At 45.9% G+C, this 15,211-nt stretch overlaps 3 protein-coding genes across 7 annotated transcripts; 1 reads left to right on the forward strand and 2 right to left on the reverse strand.

Annotated features, from left to right (window-relative positions):
- Nucleotides 1–2,554: 2,554 nt before the first annotated feature.
- pex1 (peroxisomal biogenesis factor 1) lies at nucleotides 2,555–11,444 on the reverse strand. Of its 3 annotated transcripts, none has more exons than XM_077008743.1 (24): nucleotides 11,217–11,444; nucleotides 11,007–11,147; nucleotides 10,808–10,891; nucleotides 10,421–10,535; nucleotides 9,647–10,335; nucleotides 9,408–9,527; nucleotides 9,150–9,273; nucleotides 8,727–8,833; nucleotides 8,512–8,606; nucleotides 8,125–8,257; nucleotides 7,908–8,004; nucleotides 7,642–7,812; nucleotides 7,394–7,548; nucleotides 6,777–6,966; nucleotides 6,522–6,688; nucleotides 6,281–6,415; nucleotides 5,891–5,955; nucleotides 5,603–5,745; nucleotides 5,093–5,307; nucleotides 4,737–4,913; nucleotides 4,393–4,602; nucleotides 4,037–4,231; nucleotides 3,749–3,879; nucleotides 2,555–3,633 (listed from the first exon to the last, which is right to left on the reverse strand). In XM_077008743.1, the coding sequence occupies exons 1-24, from the start codon at nucleotides 11,322–11,324 to the stop codon at nucleotides 3,549–3,551; spliced, it is 3,852 nt and encodes a 1,283-aa protein (XP_076864858.1). In that variant the 5' UTR covers nucleotides 11,325–11,444; the 3' UTR covers nucleotides 2,555–3,548. The 3 variants fall into 3 exon arrangements, with proteins under 3 accessions (XP_076864858.1, XP_076864859.1, XP_076864860.1); XM_077008744.1 differs by having other exon boundaries at nucleotides 5,093–5,196; nucleotides 11,217–11,443; XM_077008745.1 differs by lacking the exon at nucleotides 2,555–3,633 and having other exon boundaries at nucleotides 4,393–4,540.
- A 199-nt stretch (nucleotides 11,445–11,643) lies between these two features.
- On the forward strand, nucleotides 11,644–13,982 carry LOC143516878 (RNA-binding protein 48-like). Of its 2 annotated transcripts, none has more exons than XM_077008756.1 (5): nucleotides 11,644–11,816; nucleotides 12,066–12,213; nucleotides 12,290–12,435; nucleotides 12,527–13,098; nucleotides 13,211–13,982. In XM_077008756.1, exons 2-5 carry the CDS (start codon nucleotides 12,086–12,088, stop codon nucleotides 13,268–13,270), a joined length of 906 nt encoding a protein of 301 aa, XP_076864871.1. In that variant the 5' UTR covers nucleotides 11,644–11,816; nucleotides 12,066–12,085; the 3' UTR covers nucleotides 13,271–13,982. The 2 variants fall into 2 exon arrangements, with proteins under 2 accessions (XP_076864871.1, XP_076864870.1); XM_077008755.1 differs by having other exon boundaries at nucleotides 11,646–11,816; nucleotides 12,023–12,213.
- LOC143516884 (calaxin-like) lies at nucleotides 13,146–14,966 on the reverse strand. 2 transcript variants are annotated; one of them, XM_077008764.1, is made up of 7 exons: nucleotides 14,696–14,966; nucleotides 14,503–14,535; nucleotides 14,245–14,400; nucleotides 14,063–14,167; nucleotides 13,833–13,984; nucleotides 13,612–13,716; nucleotides 13,146–13,471 (listed from the first exon to the last, which is right to left on the reverse strand). In XM_077008764.1, the coding sequence occupies exons 1-7, from the start codon at nucleotides 14,760–14,762 to the stop codon at nucleotides 13,412–13,414; spliced, it is 678 nt and encodes a 225-aa protein (XP_076864879.1). In that variant the 5' UTR covers nucleotides 14,763–14,966; the 3' UTR covers nucleotides 13,146–13,411. The 2 variants fall into 2 exon arrangements, with proteins under 2 accessions (XP_076864879.1, XP_076864880.1); XM_077008765.1 differs by lacking the exon at nucleotides 14,503–14,535 and having other exon boundaries at nucleotides 14,696–14,956.
- Between the last annotated feature and the right edge of the window lie 245 nt (nucleotides 14,967–15,211).

The raw sequence follows: 15,211 nt of genomic DNA on the forward strand, positions 1-15,211 counted from the left end.
CAGAAAGCAGATTGTTAACCTTGTCTGACAAAAGAAATATTTATTGCAAGTTGCCAATTGTCAGTCAAGCGTAACATCACATATTCAACTGACATTCAGGATTTAGATCTTGTAGAGGTGCAGAACATCGGAGACCAGTTATTCATCACTGCTGCAGAAAGGGTTGGTGGAAGAAAGCTCTGAAGTGAATCATTCACAGCACTTCACCCACGGCCTCCCGAGTCGCTGTGCGTCCTGCCTGGGCAGGAAGCAACTGTGCTGCTCTGAACGCCGCTGTGTTGAGCAGGGAGGTGCTGCCCGTCCCTGTCTCTCAGCCCGGTGAACCGGTCGATGCAGACGAGGAGACTGGTACGGTGTGGTCAGTGCTCCCTGACCTGGTGCTGAAGCCATACTCCCACACTTCCTCCCAGTTTGATCACAAACACAGGAGAGGCACCATTTAGGAGTTTGGGCAGGGGGTGTTCTATGCACTTTGCACATAAAGGTCAATCGAGAGGCATTTCATTCATTCCAGTCTCTTTAGCGGACTGAAAGGCTGCATTTGTGTTTGGTCATTCCAACAAGATTTCTGTTATTGCAGTGATTATTTTTGTGGAGAGTGAAGCTGAATCGGTGATGCCCTTTTTCACTCAGTATTGAATTGATGCTTCTTCCTTGAATGGACACGGCAGTGTTTTACGTTCATACAACATGGATATCTGGAGGCACTTGTTTTAAATTTTGAGGGTCAGAACTTGATTTCTTTCACATTTTTTATTCATAGTTTTTTATTACTTAGATATATATAAATGTATAAAGGTTTTGACTTTCACTTGTGTATTTTTACATACCTATTTCTGCTGTTTTCAGCTTTTCCCAAACTAAAACAGCTGGAACTTTATAGTACTTCTTACACTGAATTTGAATCTGTTTTAGAAGTTTTTTTAAATCATGTATGGTTTAAGTCATTAACCTATTACTAAGTCATAAATATTCTCATAAATGAGACCGTTATTGCATGTATGTGTACAAATACACTTCATATCTACATGTATGTGGCTGCAGGAACCTCCCTCTGCAGTGTCTAGCAGTAGTCTACCAAAACAGAGAGGATCTATTTACCTTGTTACCACGTTTCCATAATATGACACATGAGTAAAAAATTGTGATGGAGAACCTCAAACATTTGGGTTCAGCATGCAGAAATGGATACGAAACCGGGATTTCTTTCAGGATGCAAAAATCACTGTTCACTGTATTACAAAGGTAACGTTTTTAATATTCACTGGTAAGTACAACCATACACTATGGAGTCCATCTGCTGCCATGTATAATTTGTATTTGCCTTTGGGTTCCTTAATCAGTGGTCTGTTTCTGACCACAGAACTGGTGTTGGGTGGAATGTTGTGGTGTGAAACCATCCCCATTAGCAGTAACACTGACCTTCATCAAAACCCCAGGACACACCTCTCACGAAGCCTCCTACACAAATGCTTAAATGTGTATTAACAATCCAGTCAAGCTAATTATTAGTAGCTTCCAACACATTTTTCATTTTTATCATAATCCCATCAGTTATAAAAAAAGACCCTGTTGATTCTTCCAGGTGGTTTATAAAAAGACCTTTGCACTTTACGGACATCTATCATCCTTTTTGTCCTTTTTGCTTTGCATTTTCTCATACCTGGCATCTCTTTCAATCAAATATCAAGTAGCGAGCCCCATCTGTCCCCAGAATCTGTCTGATGGATCTTTGGAGCAGAGGAAGCTTTATTTATAGCAGATGCTGTGCCCTCCCTGGGAGTCTGATTGGATTTGTCACACAGACATGCCCTTACTTGTCAGTGAATACGTCTCTTGTGGTGATGTAAACAACAGAACGACCCCCCCCCCCCCCCCCTCCCCTTTTCCCTCCTCTGCCTCACGAAGGCAATTCACTGAGCTCGAGCTTTAGTGGCGGTTGGTGCTATTTTCAAACTAAAGCAAAAGTCTGCCCATTGAAGCCAGGACGGGAGGAAAAAACAGTCATCCTCCATCTGAAGAAGATGGAGCGGCGGTTTGAACAGACGACTGAAGGAGAGCAGTACCGGGTGGGGGGTGGGGGGGTTGAGAGGAACTGAGGGGAGGAAGCAGCCGCGGCCGCCTCTGGACTCAGGCGGAGGGGAGACGCTTAGCTTCCCCCCTCCCTTCGGCTCCGTTTGTCTCTTCTCGTGGGAGCGCTTCAAAAGACGAGCTGGTGTCTGCACGAACAACAGGCCTCGGAAAAACACCCCACTTGTCCTTCGTATGAATTCAGCAGCCTTTCTGAAGGAAATCTCATCATTCCCTGGAAGCTGCTCAGAACTGTACATTTTCCCTCAAGATGGCAGTCCTGCTTTGCCAAACAGAACTGCAGATGGTACTGATCTCGGGGTACATATGCTAGTTAGAGATGCTACACGGCTTTGGCCTGGATGCATTATAGAGTGCTGGATATAGTTTTGTTGCACTGCTGTCACCAGATGTCACTTGTACGATGCTGCTCTCTGCTGGTCTCGCAGAGCATCAACGGCAAACATGACAAAATTAATATATGTAAATCAAATCATCTGGTTTATTGTTGTATACACTTGCCACCCACATTACGTGTGTATTCCCAATACATTGTAGATGTACAGTTAGGGACTATAGCCCATTTGTTGACATGCCCAGTTCGCAATGTTGGCTGAGTGCGTTTGGATGGCAGACTCGGAACACAGTGCCCCAAACACATGTAAAAACCCCAGCAACACCGCTGTGCCCGACAACGCTTATTCCCACTACCATGCCAGAATACCTGGAATATCCGTTAAACAGTTGTCCTGTGGTCCAAAACTGACCAGGGGCGATGAAGATGGACACAGGCTGACAGAACGCGCCTCCCAAGACGGGTTAGTGTGTGCAACAGGGTTAGAGTCTGCAACAGCACGCCTAGAACAGGCATCACCTTGATCTACTGCAGATGTCAGCCAGTTGTAAGTACAAGCTAGTAGGAAATAATATTAATAACGTTTCTCAATGGAATGTACATGTATTTTTGTAAATAACACGTTAAGTTTTGTTTGATATGCACTTGTAGAATAGGCTGGTCACAAAATTAGTTGGGAGTACACAAATGCAATATAATAATAAATCAATATTTTAATTAAGTATTAAACCCACAGCTTAAAGATTTTCTTCCATATTTACATTTACAAGCGTTTCCAAAGAATCACAAGCATTTCTTAAATATTTCAGTGCAATTACGAAATCGTAACATTAATTTAAGAAATACTAAATCTCAAAACTAACAATTTACATCTTTTATAATTAAAGTACATGTTCATTATTAAAAGATTTATGTTAGACTACGTATTAAAGTCTAAACTCATGGCTCTTCCAGAAAAGGGGAGAGATTATTTTGTATCGTCTTCAAACGTCATTCACGTGTACAATAATTCACAGGCACACGTATCAGAATCCACCAATCACACTGCTGCAGCTCACCTCTCTCCCACTAGACACACAGTGTGTGTGTGTGTGTGTGTGTGTGTGTGTGTGTGTGGGGACCATCAGGCCAGGGTTACTCGCTGGCCTGGGTTAATCAGGGCTGCTCCTGGAGGCCTGCTGTCTCTTAAGGCACCAAAGGACTCGTAGCTGGAAGTGGATAGTAAATAATTAATGAATACAAATTTTTTTAGCAAACTGTGAATGAATTTTTTTCTGAATCTGTTTCACTATTCAAGCGGCTTTTCCAGTAAAAGACACTTACAGGTCAGTGTACCTCCTCCAGTCCTGCCTGGTAATGGAGGCTCTAGTGCTGGCCAGTGCTGAGGTCAGGTGTGACTGACATATCTGGAGGCCTGGCTTACTGGGGCCTGTTTGCTGCAAAAAGGAGTCCTCCTACACACACACACACACACACACACACACACACACACACAAATTAGGAGATTAGGAGCTTTGAACGGCTGCCTATCAAAGTATGTGTGGGTGTAGGTGTGTGACTGGGCCCCTGTGGTTGGGGTGGTGCATGTGTGGGTGTAGGTGCGTGACTGACTGCACTCCTGCGGTAGCCGTTTTTGATGCCATTCACGTCAGCCTTGAGTCGCTCCGCCTGCTCTGGGCTCAGCTCCTGGAAGCCCTCCTGCACGGAGGACATGAGCACGGGACCATGGAGGCAGGCCGTGTCTCTCCCTGAGGCACCAGTCAGCTCGTGGGTGGTTGAGTTGGGTACCGACAGGCACTGGGAATTCTGTGAGCAGGAAAGGCAGAAGTGGAGACAACATGAGCTCGAGTAACAAATCACTTCCCATCTATTACTACCGCGGTCCCTAAAGTCAGGGCCTTGTACCACAGAGCAAGTCCCACTGCGTTTCCCTTAAAGCTGCGGTTGAAGGCGTGACGTGAACCAACCGATTCCACCGAATCGAAGGAGCTGCCGAAGTACAGACGCCAGATGTTGTGCCGCGGGTCTTCTGCGGGCAGCTCGCTCTGCTCCGGCAGGCCAGCAGGGGGCTCCAGCGCGCCCTCGCCCTCCCCGGCGGAGTCGTCCGAGCCGCTGCTGTGGTTGAGGAAGATCAGCGAGGAGAGACTCATGTCGCTGTCCGATCCCGAGCCCAGTTCCTGCACCGCGGCATGGGGAACATCGGCCTGAAGAACTTATGAAGAACTATTCTACATTTCATCTCAATTCTGCCTGTTTAACTTTAAACACGATACGACGGCGATTCTTCCGGAACTAACAGGGTGCGACTTACGGGAAGCAGGCTGGGGCCCAAGCCGTTGTGAATGGCCTCCAGTTGGGCATTGTACAGCAGCGCTTTGAGGTCCGCTCCTGTGAAGAGTTCGGTGGCCACAGCGATCTGCTCCAGGTCCACGTCTGCAGCCAGTGGCACAGAGTGGGTCAGGGCCTTCAGAATCTCCTTCCGGGCCTCCTAAACACCGTCAAATGTCACTCCACTGAGCGCCACATCACCACTGACAAAAATGTCTGAATGTGATTGACTAGCACTCAAAGACCAAAAACTAGAAAGAAAAAAAAAAAAGACCCTGAAGTGCGGGCGTGTCAACATTTTCTCCTTCTCCAGCCATGAGCGTGTTCTGTAAGACTGACCCGGTCTGGGGGAGGGCAGTACACAGACTTGTCCAGCCTCCCGGGCCTCAGCAGGGCGGGGTCGATCAGGTCAGGACGGCTGGTGGCTGCCAGAACGTACACCCCTGACACCACGAGAAAGAGGACAGTGGGTGTGAGACGCAGAACACGGGTGGCGGACTCTGAAGCGCACGCTGCCCCAGCCCACGTCTGGGTCTGAACCGCACGCACAACCACTGGGATGGGACAAGGAAGAGTATTCATGCTACACATATTACACAAAAGGACAAGCAAACCTAATTGGGTTTTACAGTGTAAAAATGAGTCTTACTCATTAGGATATGCATGTACATTCCAAACCAAATGTCGGTGTGGTAATAAAGTTTCCTTATTTTCTTAATTTAAGCCTGACGTGATCATCAAGCTGTAAAATCTAAATGCTCCATTTGTGACGCTTCAAAATCTCTCAGACTGTGTGTTTGGTGTGTGTTTGGTGTGTGTTTGGTGTGTGTTTGGTGTGTCTCCCCCTACCGTGTAGACCCTCCACTCCGTCCAGCTGTGTGAGCAGTTGGTTGACCACTCGGTCAGTGACACCTGTGCTGTCGTGACCTCTGCGCGGTGCAAGGGAGTCAAACTCATCGAAGAACAGGACGCAGGGCTTCGCCGCTTGGGCCCTGTTATACACAAGAGCCATATCAAAAAAGGGGGAGGGTTTAAGGGAGGGAAGGGGGGCGGAGAGAAGAATGACATTTGCATGGTTAATCTCCGCTCCCAGCTCTGCTCGGGGAACTGAAGGCTGTTGAGACGTCGGACACAAACCTCTGGAACACCTCCCGCACTGCCTGTTCACTGGCACCGATGTACTTACTGAGGAGCTCGGGACCCTATGGGAACAGAACACCCAACAGATTATACACACACACACACACACACACACACACACACACACACACACACACACACAGAAACAAATCTGCTTTGATGTATTTTATAGACAGGGTCAGACCGAGATTACAGATCTGATCCAGGGAAGGGAACAGATGTACAGATGTACCCAAGAGGAACACAGACATGCAGCAGGAGCTGCTACCTCACATGCAGGGCCAGAATGTGGTTACTGATATAATCTAATGTCCAAAAGCCTCATAGCCTGGTCACCAATCAGGGCTAAACAGTAAACTAGTGCAATGACGGCTTCCTCTCCCTCACCTTGATGCTGATGAAATTCATGCCGCTCTCTTTGGCCACGGCTCCGGCTAGCAACGTCTTGCCTGTGCCAGGCGCCCCGAAGAGGAGCACCCCTGAGCGCTGGCGAATTGGCAGACAGGAGAAAAGCCGTGGGTACTGAAAACACACACACACACACACAAACACACACACACCTTGGGATATAAGCACAGACAGCTCACACATAAAGCCGACTGTCTGACTAATGACCCTCCAGTTTTACCTTGGCAGGAAGCAGGATGGTGTCCATCAGAAGCTGGCGTGCCTGGTGAAGTCCGCCCACACGCTCCGTGCCAACCTCGCCGGGCACCTGCAGCCGTGCCCCCCACTGGGAGGGAGGCACGAAGCCCTGCAGGGCCTGCTGGAAGTCCCCGCAGCTCAAACGCACACCTGAGTGACGACACGGCATAGCTGTACACACCCTCACAAGAACATCGCCTGCATTACAGCAGGAAGGGGAGACTAGATGAACGCTTGCCTTCACTAGTGCCATTGCCTCGGCCGTGTACAGCACTGGCATGGACAGCTCGGTCCAGTAGAAGGTTCAGGTCTTGAGGAAGGTAGCCCTCGGTTTTCATGGCGATGCCTTCCAGATCAAGGCCTGAACAGTCTTCAGGTGTGATGTTCTTACTGTTCATCAGAGATCTAAGGATGTCCACTCTCTGGACCTGAATACCCCACCATACAGATTTCATGTAGCTACATACAAAAACTAAACAACTTAGCAAATAATGCAAAACTTTATTTTGAATATAATTAAGTCTCAAGTCATCAAAGACACAACTGCAGCCTCATTTCTTGATCTTAAGAAAAATAAAAAGCAAACAAACAACAAAAAACAGTAAACCCATATGGTCATATGTCAACACAAAGTACGATCAAGAATGTAAGCAGCTTTGTGACCTGGTCTGGTGTGGGGATCTTTGTGAGCTGACCTGGTCTGGTGTGGGGATCTTTGTGAGCTGACCTGGTCTGGTGTGGGGATCTTTGTGAGCTGACCTGGTCTGGTGTGAGGATCTTTGTGAGCTGACCTGGTCTGGTGTGGAGATCTTTGTGAGCTGACCTGGTCTGGTGTGGAGATCTTTGTGAGCTGACCTGGTCTGGTGTGGGGATCTTGCAGAAGCTCTGAAAGAAGTGGGAGCCCTGCACTTGCGTCAGCGTTGGGTGAAGAGACTGCTCAGTCTGTGCCGTGACCAGCAGAGCTACAAGACTGCATCGCACCACCGCCTCGTCCACCAAGTCCATCAGGCCTGTGCAACACACCCAGACACACGAGGCCTCAGTCAGACCACAGCGCTCCAACGATTGAACCCATTAGTGGAAGTGGGTGAGGGGTCCCCTACCCTGCGCGATGTGCAGACGCAGTACAGCCTCCTGGCCCTGCTCTTGCTCGGCCGTGGCGGCTGCCCCCGTCACTTCATCCAGGTCATCCAGAAGGACCACAGAAGGCTGCCTCCACATTGCCTGCTCAAAAACCTCCCCCAGCCTCTGCCTCACCGTGTCCGCACGTTTGCCTGAAATACGTAGAACGCCGTAAGCCCTGAGCATTGAAGTTTGCTCCTCGCGTGTGCTAGGACAGAAAAGCAGGACGCACGAATGTTCGTGGTACCTTTGAGCTTCCTGCAGTCCAGCACCTCGACGTGGGCGTCCATCTCCTCCGCTGCCTTCCTACAGAGAGCCCTGGAGAGAGTAGTCTTTCCACTGCCCTTTAAACCGCCACAAGAGATCAGTCATACCATTAGTCACTCAAATAGTACGTACCGAAACATAAAAACAACAAAAAACATGGTGTCACTACAAGCACGAGTCTAGTGTCACATGGTCACCTTGGCTCCTGAGATGAGAAGGGCCCCACTCCGGAGGCCAGGGCCCATGGACACGAGCTCCCAGCAGAGGGGGCCTCTCATCAGACTGTGGGAGATGTGCTCCATAGCAGTAGCAACCGCCTCCTCCACCCCTCTGGCCAGGGGCCCGCAATGCACAAAAGGCACACCCATCAAGAACTCCACATATGTGGGACATCGTTTGCCCTGGTGCTCATTTGTCTGCCTTCACCACTGTCCCCCACTTCTCCCAATTCAAGTTTATTACACATTTGTGTTCACTTTCGATAAATACCTTAATAACCTTAGCAAAAGTTTATGTGCATTTTTTGTAGGGTTTCTGTGGTTTTTACAGTTGTGAAAGTAGTTCAGACAATACTTGTGACTTACCCAAGAGAACTCAGGGAGGGAGAGTCAGCGAGAGGCAATTCATCACCAGAGCGTCCTGCAGTCGTGGGGTCTAAAGGTGCACACTCCTTCATTACCTATCTCCAAACAACACATATGGAATGTAAACAGGAATATGCAGAGAAAGCATATAGGAATAAAAAAAAAAAAAAGATGCAGAGAATTCAGGTTTTCCATTCATTGATGCATCACGGTACCTGGATGTCTGCCTTGTAGAGCACACCAGTAGATAAGAGGAAGAGCTTATCCTTGGTCTGGGAATCAGGTTCAGGCTTCTGTACCGTCAAGATGAATTCAGATTTTCCTGAGGTGAAAACAGTACCAGATGGGTGGTAAAGAAAGAGCGTAGTTTATCCTGGCTTTGGGCTCTGCACTTTGGTATTAATGGTGGCAACGTCAGATTAAAAAGCTTCTTTATTTATGGTAATCTGATATCATTTGAAGATGGTAAAAATGAAACAGGCAGCCTCACACGCTACGTATCCTGCTACAGGATAAAAAATGAATGGCCTGATATTCTCTGAAATGAAAAGCAAGCTTTTTTATTTTCCCCCCTTTTGAGTTATTGAAAGTTGTTGATTTTGGTGTCAAAACAAAGATGGATCCAGGTAAGAACCTACCTTCAGAGCACTGCAGGAGGACGGTGCTCGTCTGCGCGGTCAGACACGCCAACGGCTGGTGACTCCGAGCATGCAGCCAACCGAGGAAGGCAGAACGAACATCCTCCTCTCCCACACTCTCAGCCTGCAGAGAGACAAAACCAAAACAGGAAGGCACCTTGTTTCAATTCCAGACTAAAATGAACATCTCACAGCTACTACATCAGTAAAAACCTGGTATATGCTTCCGAGAGGTAGAGGAAAGAAAGATTCACTCACTAATGGCTGTAGTGGCTGGAGTGAAATAGCCAGTGCCACCTCTGGGATACATTTCACAGGACAGACTTTCACAGCAGAATGTGGGTCCACGCCCAACCTTGTACGTAACACGCTCGGAATCTGGATTAAGAACAGAAGGACCATCACAGCTGAAACACTGTTGAGTTGTTACGATTTTGCTGTAGAATCATCTTCTGAGTCTGATCCAAGATAAGAAGTTGCCACTTTAAAGTTCTCACCCAAACTTTCCCGCAGTAGATTTCTCCCATTCTGAAGGACCTTTGATCCACTTGCAGTTTCTCTACATTATGGCAAAGTATCCTGACCACCACAGGCTCCTCCCTGGGGGTTTCTGCATCTTTTTCAGTCTGAGAGTCGTTTCCACCCTTTCTCCTCTCTGCTGCTTGCTTGGCTTGCTCCCTCACTTCTTTAGGAGAGTAGATTTTAGAGAGTCTACCATAGGTTAAGACCGCCTGTCCAGTACTCCAATGGTCACGTTCCAGATGGTCCCATGGTAACAGGTGAACATCTCCATAACTTGAGTCCAGGTGGCTGATAGCCCCTGGTGGAGATCCACAAACTCGAAGAATACAGTCCTGGAAGATGGCAGGTATAGTAGGGACTTCTGGAATCTCTTTCACGGGTTCAAATCTGCCTGGGAACATGTATCTCACCAGACCCCTCAGATCAGCTACTCCACCCCAGTGGCCTGCCCGATTGTTAAAGGACTCATGGAGAGAGTCTGTTGTTATGGAGGAGGTGGATGTGAGGTCACAGTTCTGCTCCCTCTGCTGGACTGGGCTGCTTGGATCTGGACCCACTGTGGTCACGTGGGGAATCTGTTTGCCTCCACGTGGAAACTTGGGGGAGACCACCAGTTCAGTGTACCGCTCCAAACGGCCATATGGCACAGACGGCGACAGGGAGACTACATGGATAAGACAGACAAATCTTCAGATTGTACATCAGAGATTAAGATCACTGCTTTATTTCAAAGGTCTGGGGATACTAACTTATCTTGATGTAGATGACAGTGCGTTGGTCAACCCATACGGGGAACACCCCATCACTGAATACTATTCGGATCTGGTCTAAAAGGTGCTGCTCCAAACTGGTGCTATGAAGCTCCTGGAAACAAAACCAGTAAATTAAAGCTTCTAGGTAAGAAACTACAATGTACAAGGTAAGATACATATAGATATTAAACACTGTAGTAAAGTACGCTAGATTTTCAGACATATGGTGTTTTGGACAGAGGTCCTTCATCAGCTGTGCAAGCAAAGTGCTTCTGAATTAATGGGAACTAAGAGGAGCCAGTTTGTATATTAAAAGTACATATATGTATGTATACGTGTGTGTATTTTTTATGCACTTTGCTTCTACAGCAAACTGGGGCTTACCAATATCTCCCAGTCATCTGAGGAGAGAGGCTCTACAAACACTTGGTGAACCGACTGCACCTGATGACATGGTCGCAGGGATCCCTGAAACAGGTCAAGCAGCAGATCACTCCTTCACTCCTTCACTCCCACAACCAGTAACAACGCTCATGACAAACGTCTCCAAACTTCTGGCTAGCACGTTAACACGCCAAGTCACCTGCTTCCCTTCCTGAAAGCCCAGTGTCTCCCCCAACTGTCTGCTCAGCTCAACTCTGTGCTCCTGGGATGATGTCCGGCCCTTTGTCCAGCTGAGGAACACGGGTCTCTCGAGTCCACACGAGAGTTCCAGAACCTGGTTCTACAGATGACAACAGAATTAGATGGAGTTGAGCATGCTAAGAACTCACACTAGATATTAAACACGCACCTCCTGCAGACAGAGCTGAGTGACTACGTTTGCAGACAAGTGCAGAAAGCAGTTTTTAGAGTTGTTAAAGGCCAGAATAATTGGTTGTACGCCATAGCTCCCCAGCATTGCATGTGACAGAAAGAAACCTCGCTACTTCGGGATGATTACGCCAAGTATCGAGCTAGCTAATGTTAGCCTGTGTGTAAGACACATGCTAGACATGTCAGTGGTCTATGGCAGACACGACCACTCGAGCTGCCGAGTACTCGATCAACGGTTGCTCAATCATGTAGCAGATTTTGAAGAGTCCATTTTTCGCTGGATAAATATATATATTGTTAGACTGTTGCGTCCAAAATATGTACTTATAAAATTATATGGCAATTAAGTGTAAAGCTCAGTTGTAAATATATACGTTTGTATTTTTTTCCTGGTAATGCTCGTTGACTGAGATCCATTAGTTTGGGCTGTGTGTTTCCTGTGTGGTGAATGATCATGGCAGCACCCGGGAGCAGCTCAGTGTGGGACACACCGCAGGTCTACAAACATCATCAACAACAAAACGTCTGCAGCTCACGGCCAAAGTATAGGGAGGGAAGGAAACCAAAAGCTGTCAAGGTTTAATTTCTTCTTTTTTATCGTAAACCTACAAAAAAGTTATCTGGATTTACTAGAATCTTCTGTACATTAGCTGCGGTGGCGTGCTAGCTAATGAGGCAAACATCACCGACGTTAATATCTACATATCTGTATTGATTACTTCCTGCGGTTAGAAGACTTTTTAAAATCACGTGTCAATTGTGTTTTGTCCTGCTTTTGTTTAGGTTTACACAATTAACCTGGAGTCTCGGTTTTTATTGGTGCAAGGAGTACCTGCTATTGGTGTGATGGCTGAGCTGGTACAACTGTTTGCTCTTTATGGAGTCATTGAAGAATACAGACCACTTGATGAATACCCAGCAGAACAGTTCACTGAAGTTTACCTGCTCAAATTCCAAAAGCTTACAAGTGCAAGGTAAATAATATGACAAATAACACAGCTGGGATTGTTTTATTAAAAAATATATAACAAGGTGTATTGTTCTAATCAGGGCAGCCAAACGCAACACTGATGAGAAAAGCTTCTTTGGAGGGCTGCTTCATGTGTGCTATGCACCTGAATATGAGACTGTAGAAGACACAAGAAAGAAGTTACAAGACCGGAGGAGATATGTGAACAGGGCAACTAAAAAAACAGGTAGGATTCTCATAGTTTGTTTGGGATCTAATTACATTTTGAAGTTATGTGACCAATTTCTTGAAAATATGTAATGTCCCATTTATTACAGACAAGCAATCTCACCAAGAACAATCCACAAATACAACAAATTCTGCATGTGAAGAGGCACACGTATTGTCTGCTTCTGAATCTGAAAGTTCTCAGAGAATCCAAGGAGAGGTCTCTAGTTTTGACACTTATTCTGGATTTCCACTGTTGCCCTTACCACCCCAGCATGATGCCCCTAAGCAATATTTCTCTTCTAAAGAATCAGTTAAATCTCAACGCCTACTAGTAAAAAAATTACCTACAGAGGATAAGATGGGATCTCTACATAGTTTCATCCCTGGCACAGACCTTTACAAACAGAACTCACACAAGCCAAATCTGGCATCCCATGGCTGTGATGGAGTGACGGGCAAAGAAAAACAAGTTCCATCAGTCACTGCACCAAGACTTATACCAAGGACAGCACATTTGGAGAACAGGAAGAGGAAAATGGAGGAAAGTCTGGACTTAATGGGTATAGCAGACAAGAATGCACCCCTGTATGGACCCAAACTTCCAGAACCACCAAAGATGGATATGGAAGATGATTCATTAAACATAACTGCTAATTTAATTAGGCAAACAATGACAAAGGTTGGTATTGTGATTTTATTAGTTGTTATATGAATGTGACATAAATCGTAAATGTTTTGGTGCAATGGTTAATATAAAGTCTTTGAAATTGTTTTTTTTTTTTCCTTTTAAGGTTGCATCAGATCCCCCTCAGAGTAGAACCACCACCACAAAGCCACGGCGAAGAATTTAATCACATTTTATCCCACCATTTCTACAGCAATACATTATTTTAAAACCATTACAATGTGTACTACCTCAGAAATGAATGCTTTACTGGTGCAGAGTTTTGTTTTAAAATAAATTTTGTTTATTTTTTATTATTACACATTATTCAAGTGAATTTGTGCTCCAGTGTGTCTTGGAATGCATGCTGCTCAAAAGCCTGTATACTCTGTAAAACAAACAAAAGGATTATTAACTAATGTATTTATTATCATTATATATTATTCTATAATTTTAAACAGCTGCAACAAGAACCTTTAAAGTGAAATGGCACATGTAAACCTTAAAATGTGTATTTTGTTATTTCACCTTTGCATCAGGAAGACATGTTCCAAAAGCCTCTAATAGCAGATTTTCATCTCTCACAGCCTTTTCGAAGTCAGCATATGAAAGTCTGCTGTCATGGTCATAATCCTATATGTCCAAATCAAATGCAGATTAAATAATCAAACCCATTCACATTAACTGAACTACACAATTCAATGTCTGACAGCTATTTTCATAACGTGACTGCCCTGTATTTGTATTACCATTTTCTTCAGTGCTATTTCCACTAGGTCCTTAACGCCCTCATCTGGGTCTTCCTCAGTTGGTTGTCTGGTCAGGCTGTCCTTCAACATGTGAAACATTTCTTCCCGGGATATGTAACCATCTCCGTTCAAGTCGTATACGTCAAAACAGTCTAGTCATGTCAAAAAGAGCCATGGCGTTAGAACTATGGGATCATTATTCCTTAAAAAGCATCTGCTTACCATCTTACACTTGATCTTTTCCTCCAAAGTCCCTCGAAGGAAGACAGCCAGTCCCTCCAGCCACTCTTTCACACTGATGTAGCTGTCGTTGTCCTTGTCAAATGCGCGGAAAACTGTGCGCCGTACAATGATTACTAGACATTCAGTTACACCGCAGGCAAACCTCCAGCTAAGACACCTGTACCCGTACCTCTGTCCATTATCATGTCGTCCGTCAGTCCAAAGGTATTGTGCAATATGTTTCTGAATGTGCTGCGGTCCAGACCGGTCCCAACCTTTCTCTCGGCCTGGTCTCCCAGTAGTGTGTTGTACAGCCTTATGAGGCATTCTGCCTCTGTTTTATTAACTGGACAAGAGTATTGAGGTTCAGTTTATAGCTCACACTTTCTAACACGCTTGGTAATTTCAGAAAGGGATCCTATTAAAATGAAAGATGATGCAAACTCACATCTCACTCCACAGAACACCGACTTAACGCAAACTAGGTGTAAAGAAGCCAAATGAGCTAAGGGCTAGTTCAGTTAGCTTTAGTTCATTTAGCTTTAGTTACCTGCTGGCTAGTTAACCTTGCTGACTAACGGGATAATAAACAATACCATGACAAACGAGTATTTCCTCAAATCAATAATTTCAGTACTTACAATGTTTAACGTGTTTAGACAAAGTTTCGGCCAAGTTTTGAATTAACTTCTTGCTCATTGCCGACATCGCTGATGCTTTGAAAGCGCAGACGGTGCTGTTGTCATAGAAACCTCAAGCCAAGCGCACGTGCCGGAAGAATCGCGGGAACCTCGATAGACCGTCACTGAAGAGCTGTCGTGTCTACCATTTTTGTTTGGATTTTGGTGTACCAAAAGCTTGCGTTAATTAAAGACCTGAGAGCAGGGGCGAGGCTAGGGTATTTTTAGTGGTGCTAGAGCACCACCGTGAAGTTGCTCAGCACCCCCTGGCTCAACACATTTTTTAAATATTATATTATGCAAAAACCTTGCTCTGCACCTGCGCAATACTTTGGTATTGTGCCTCTGTGAGCTGGGCACCCCTAAAGACCAGATCCTAAAATCGCCCCTGCCTGAGAGTATGGCAAGACTACATTTGTTCACAAATTCATTCGACAATTAATCATTAGTGACAAAATGTACTGTGTCGAGAAAATG

The sequence above is a fragment of the Brachyhypopomus gauderio genome, chromosome 6 (assembly GCF_052324685.1).
Source record: "Brachyhypopomus gauderio isolate BG-103 chromosome 6, BGAUD_0.2, whole genome shotgun sequence".
Classification (NCBI taxonomy): domain Eukaryota; kingdom Metazoa; phylum Chordata; class Actinopteri; order Gymnotiformes; family Hypopomidae; genus Brachyhypopomus; species Brachyhypopomus gauderio.

Coding starts and splice junctions, on each gene's coding strand:
- pex1 (XM_077008743.1), bottom strand. CDS start 11,324: ATGCTGGGGAGCTATGGCGTACAACCAATTATTCTGGCCTTTAACAAC. Junction 9,274..9,407: donor TCCAGCCACTACAGCCATTA/GTGAGTGAATCT, acceptor GTCTCTCTGCAG/GCTGAGAGTGTGGGAGAGGA. Junction 3,880..4,036: donor ACGGCTACCGCAGGAGTGCA/GTCAGTCACGCA, acceptor GTGTGTGTGTAG/GAGGACTCCTTTTTGCAGCA.
- LOC143516878 (XM_077008755.1), top strand. CDS start 11,688: ATGATCATGGCAGCACCCGGGAGCAGCTCAGTGTGGGACACACCGCAG. Junction 11,817..12,022: donor GGAAACCAAAAGCTGTCAAG/GTTTAATTTCTT, acceptor GCTTTTGTTTAG/GTTTACACAATTAACCTGGA. Junction 13,099..13,210: donor TTAGGCAAACAATGACAAAG/GTTGGTATTGTG, acceptor TTTCCTTTTAAG/GTTGCATCAGATCCCCCTCA.
- LOC143516884 (XM_077008764.1), bottom strand. CDS start 14,762: ATGTCGGCAATGAGCAAGAAGTTAATTCAAAACTTGGCCGAAACTTTG. Junction 14,401..14,502: donor GGTGTTCTGTGGAGTGAGAT/GTGAGTTTGCAT, acceptor ACTCTTGTCCAG/TTAATAAAACAGAGGCAGAA. Junction 13,472..13,611: donor CATGTCTTCCTGATGCAAAG/GTGAAATAACAA, acceptor TTTGTTTTACAG/AGTATACAGGCTTTTGAGCA.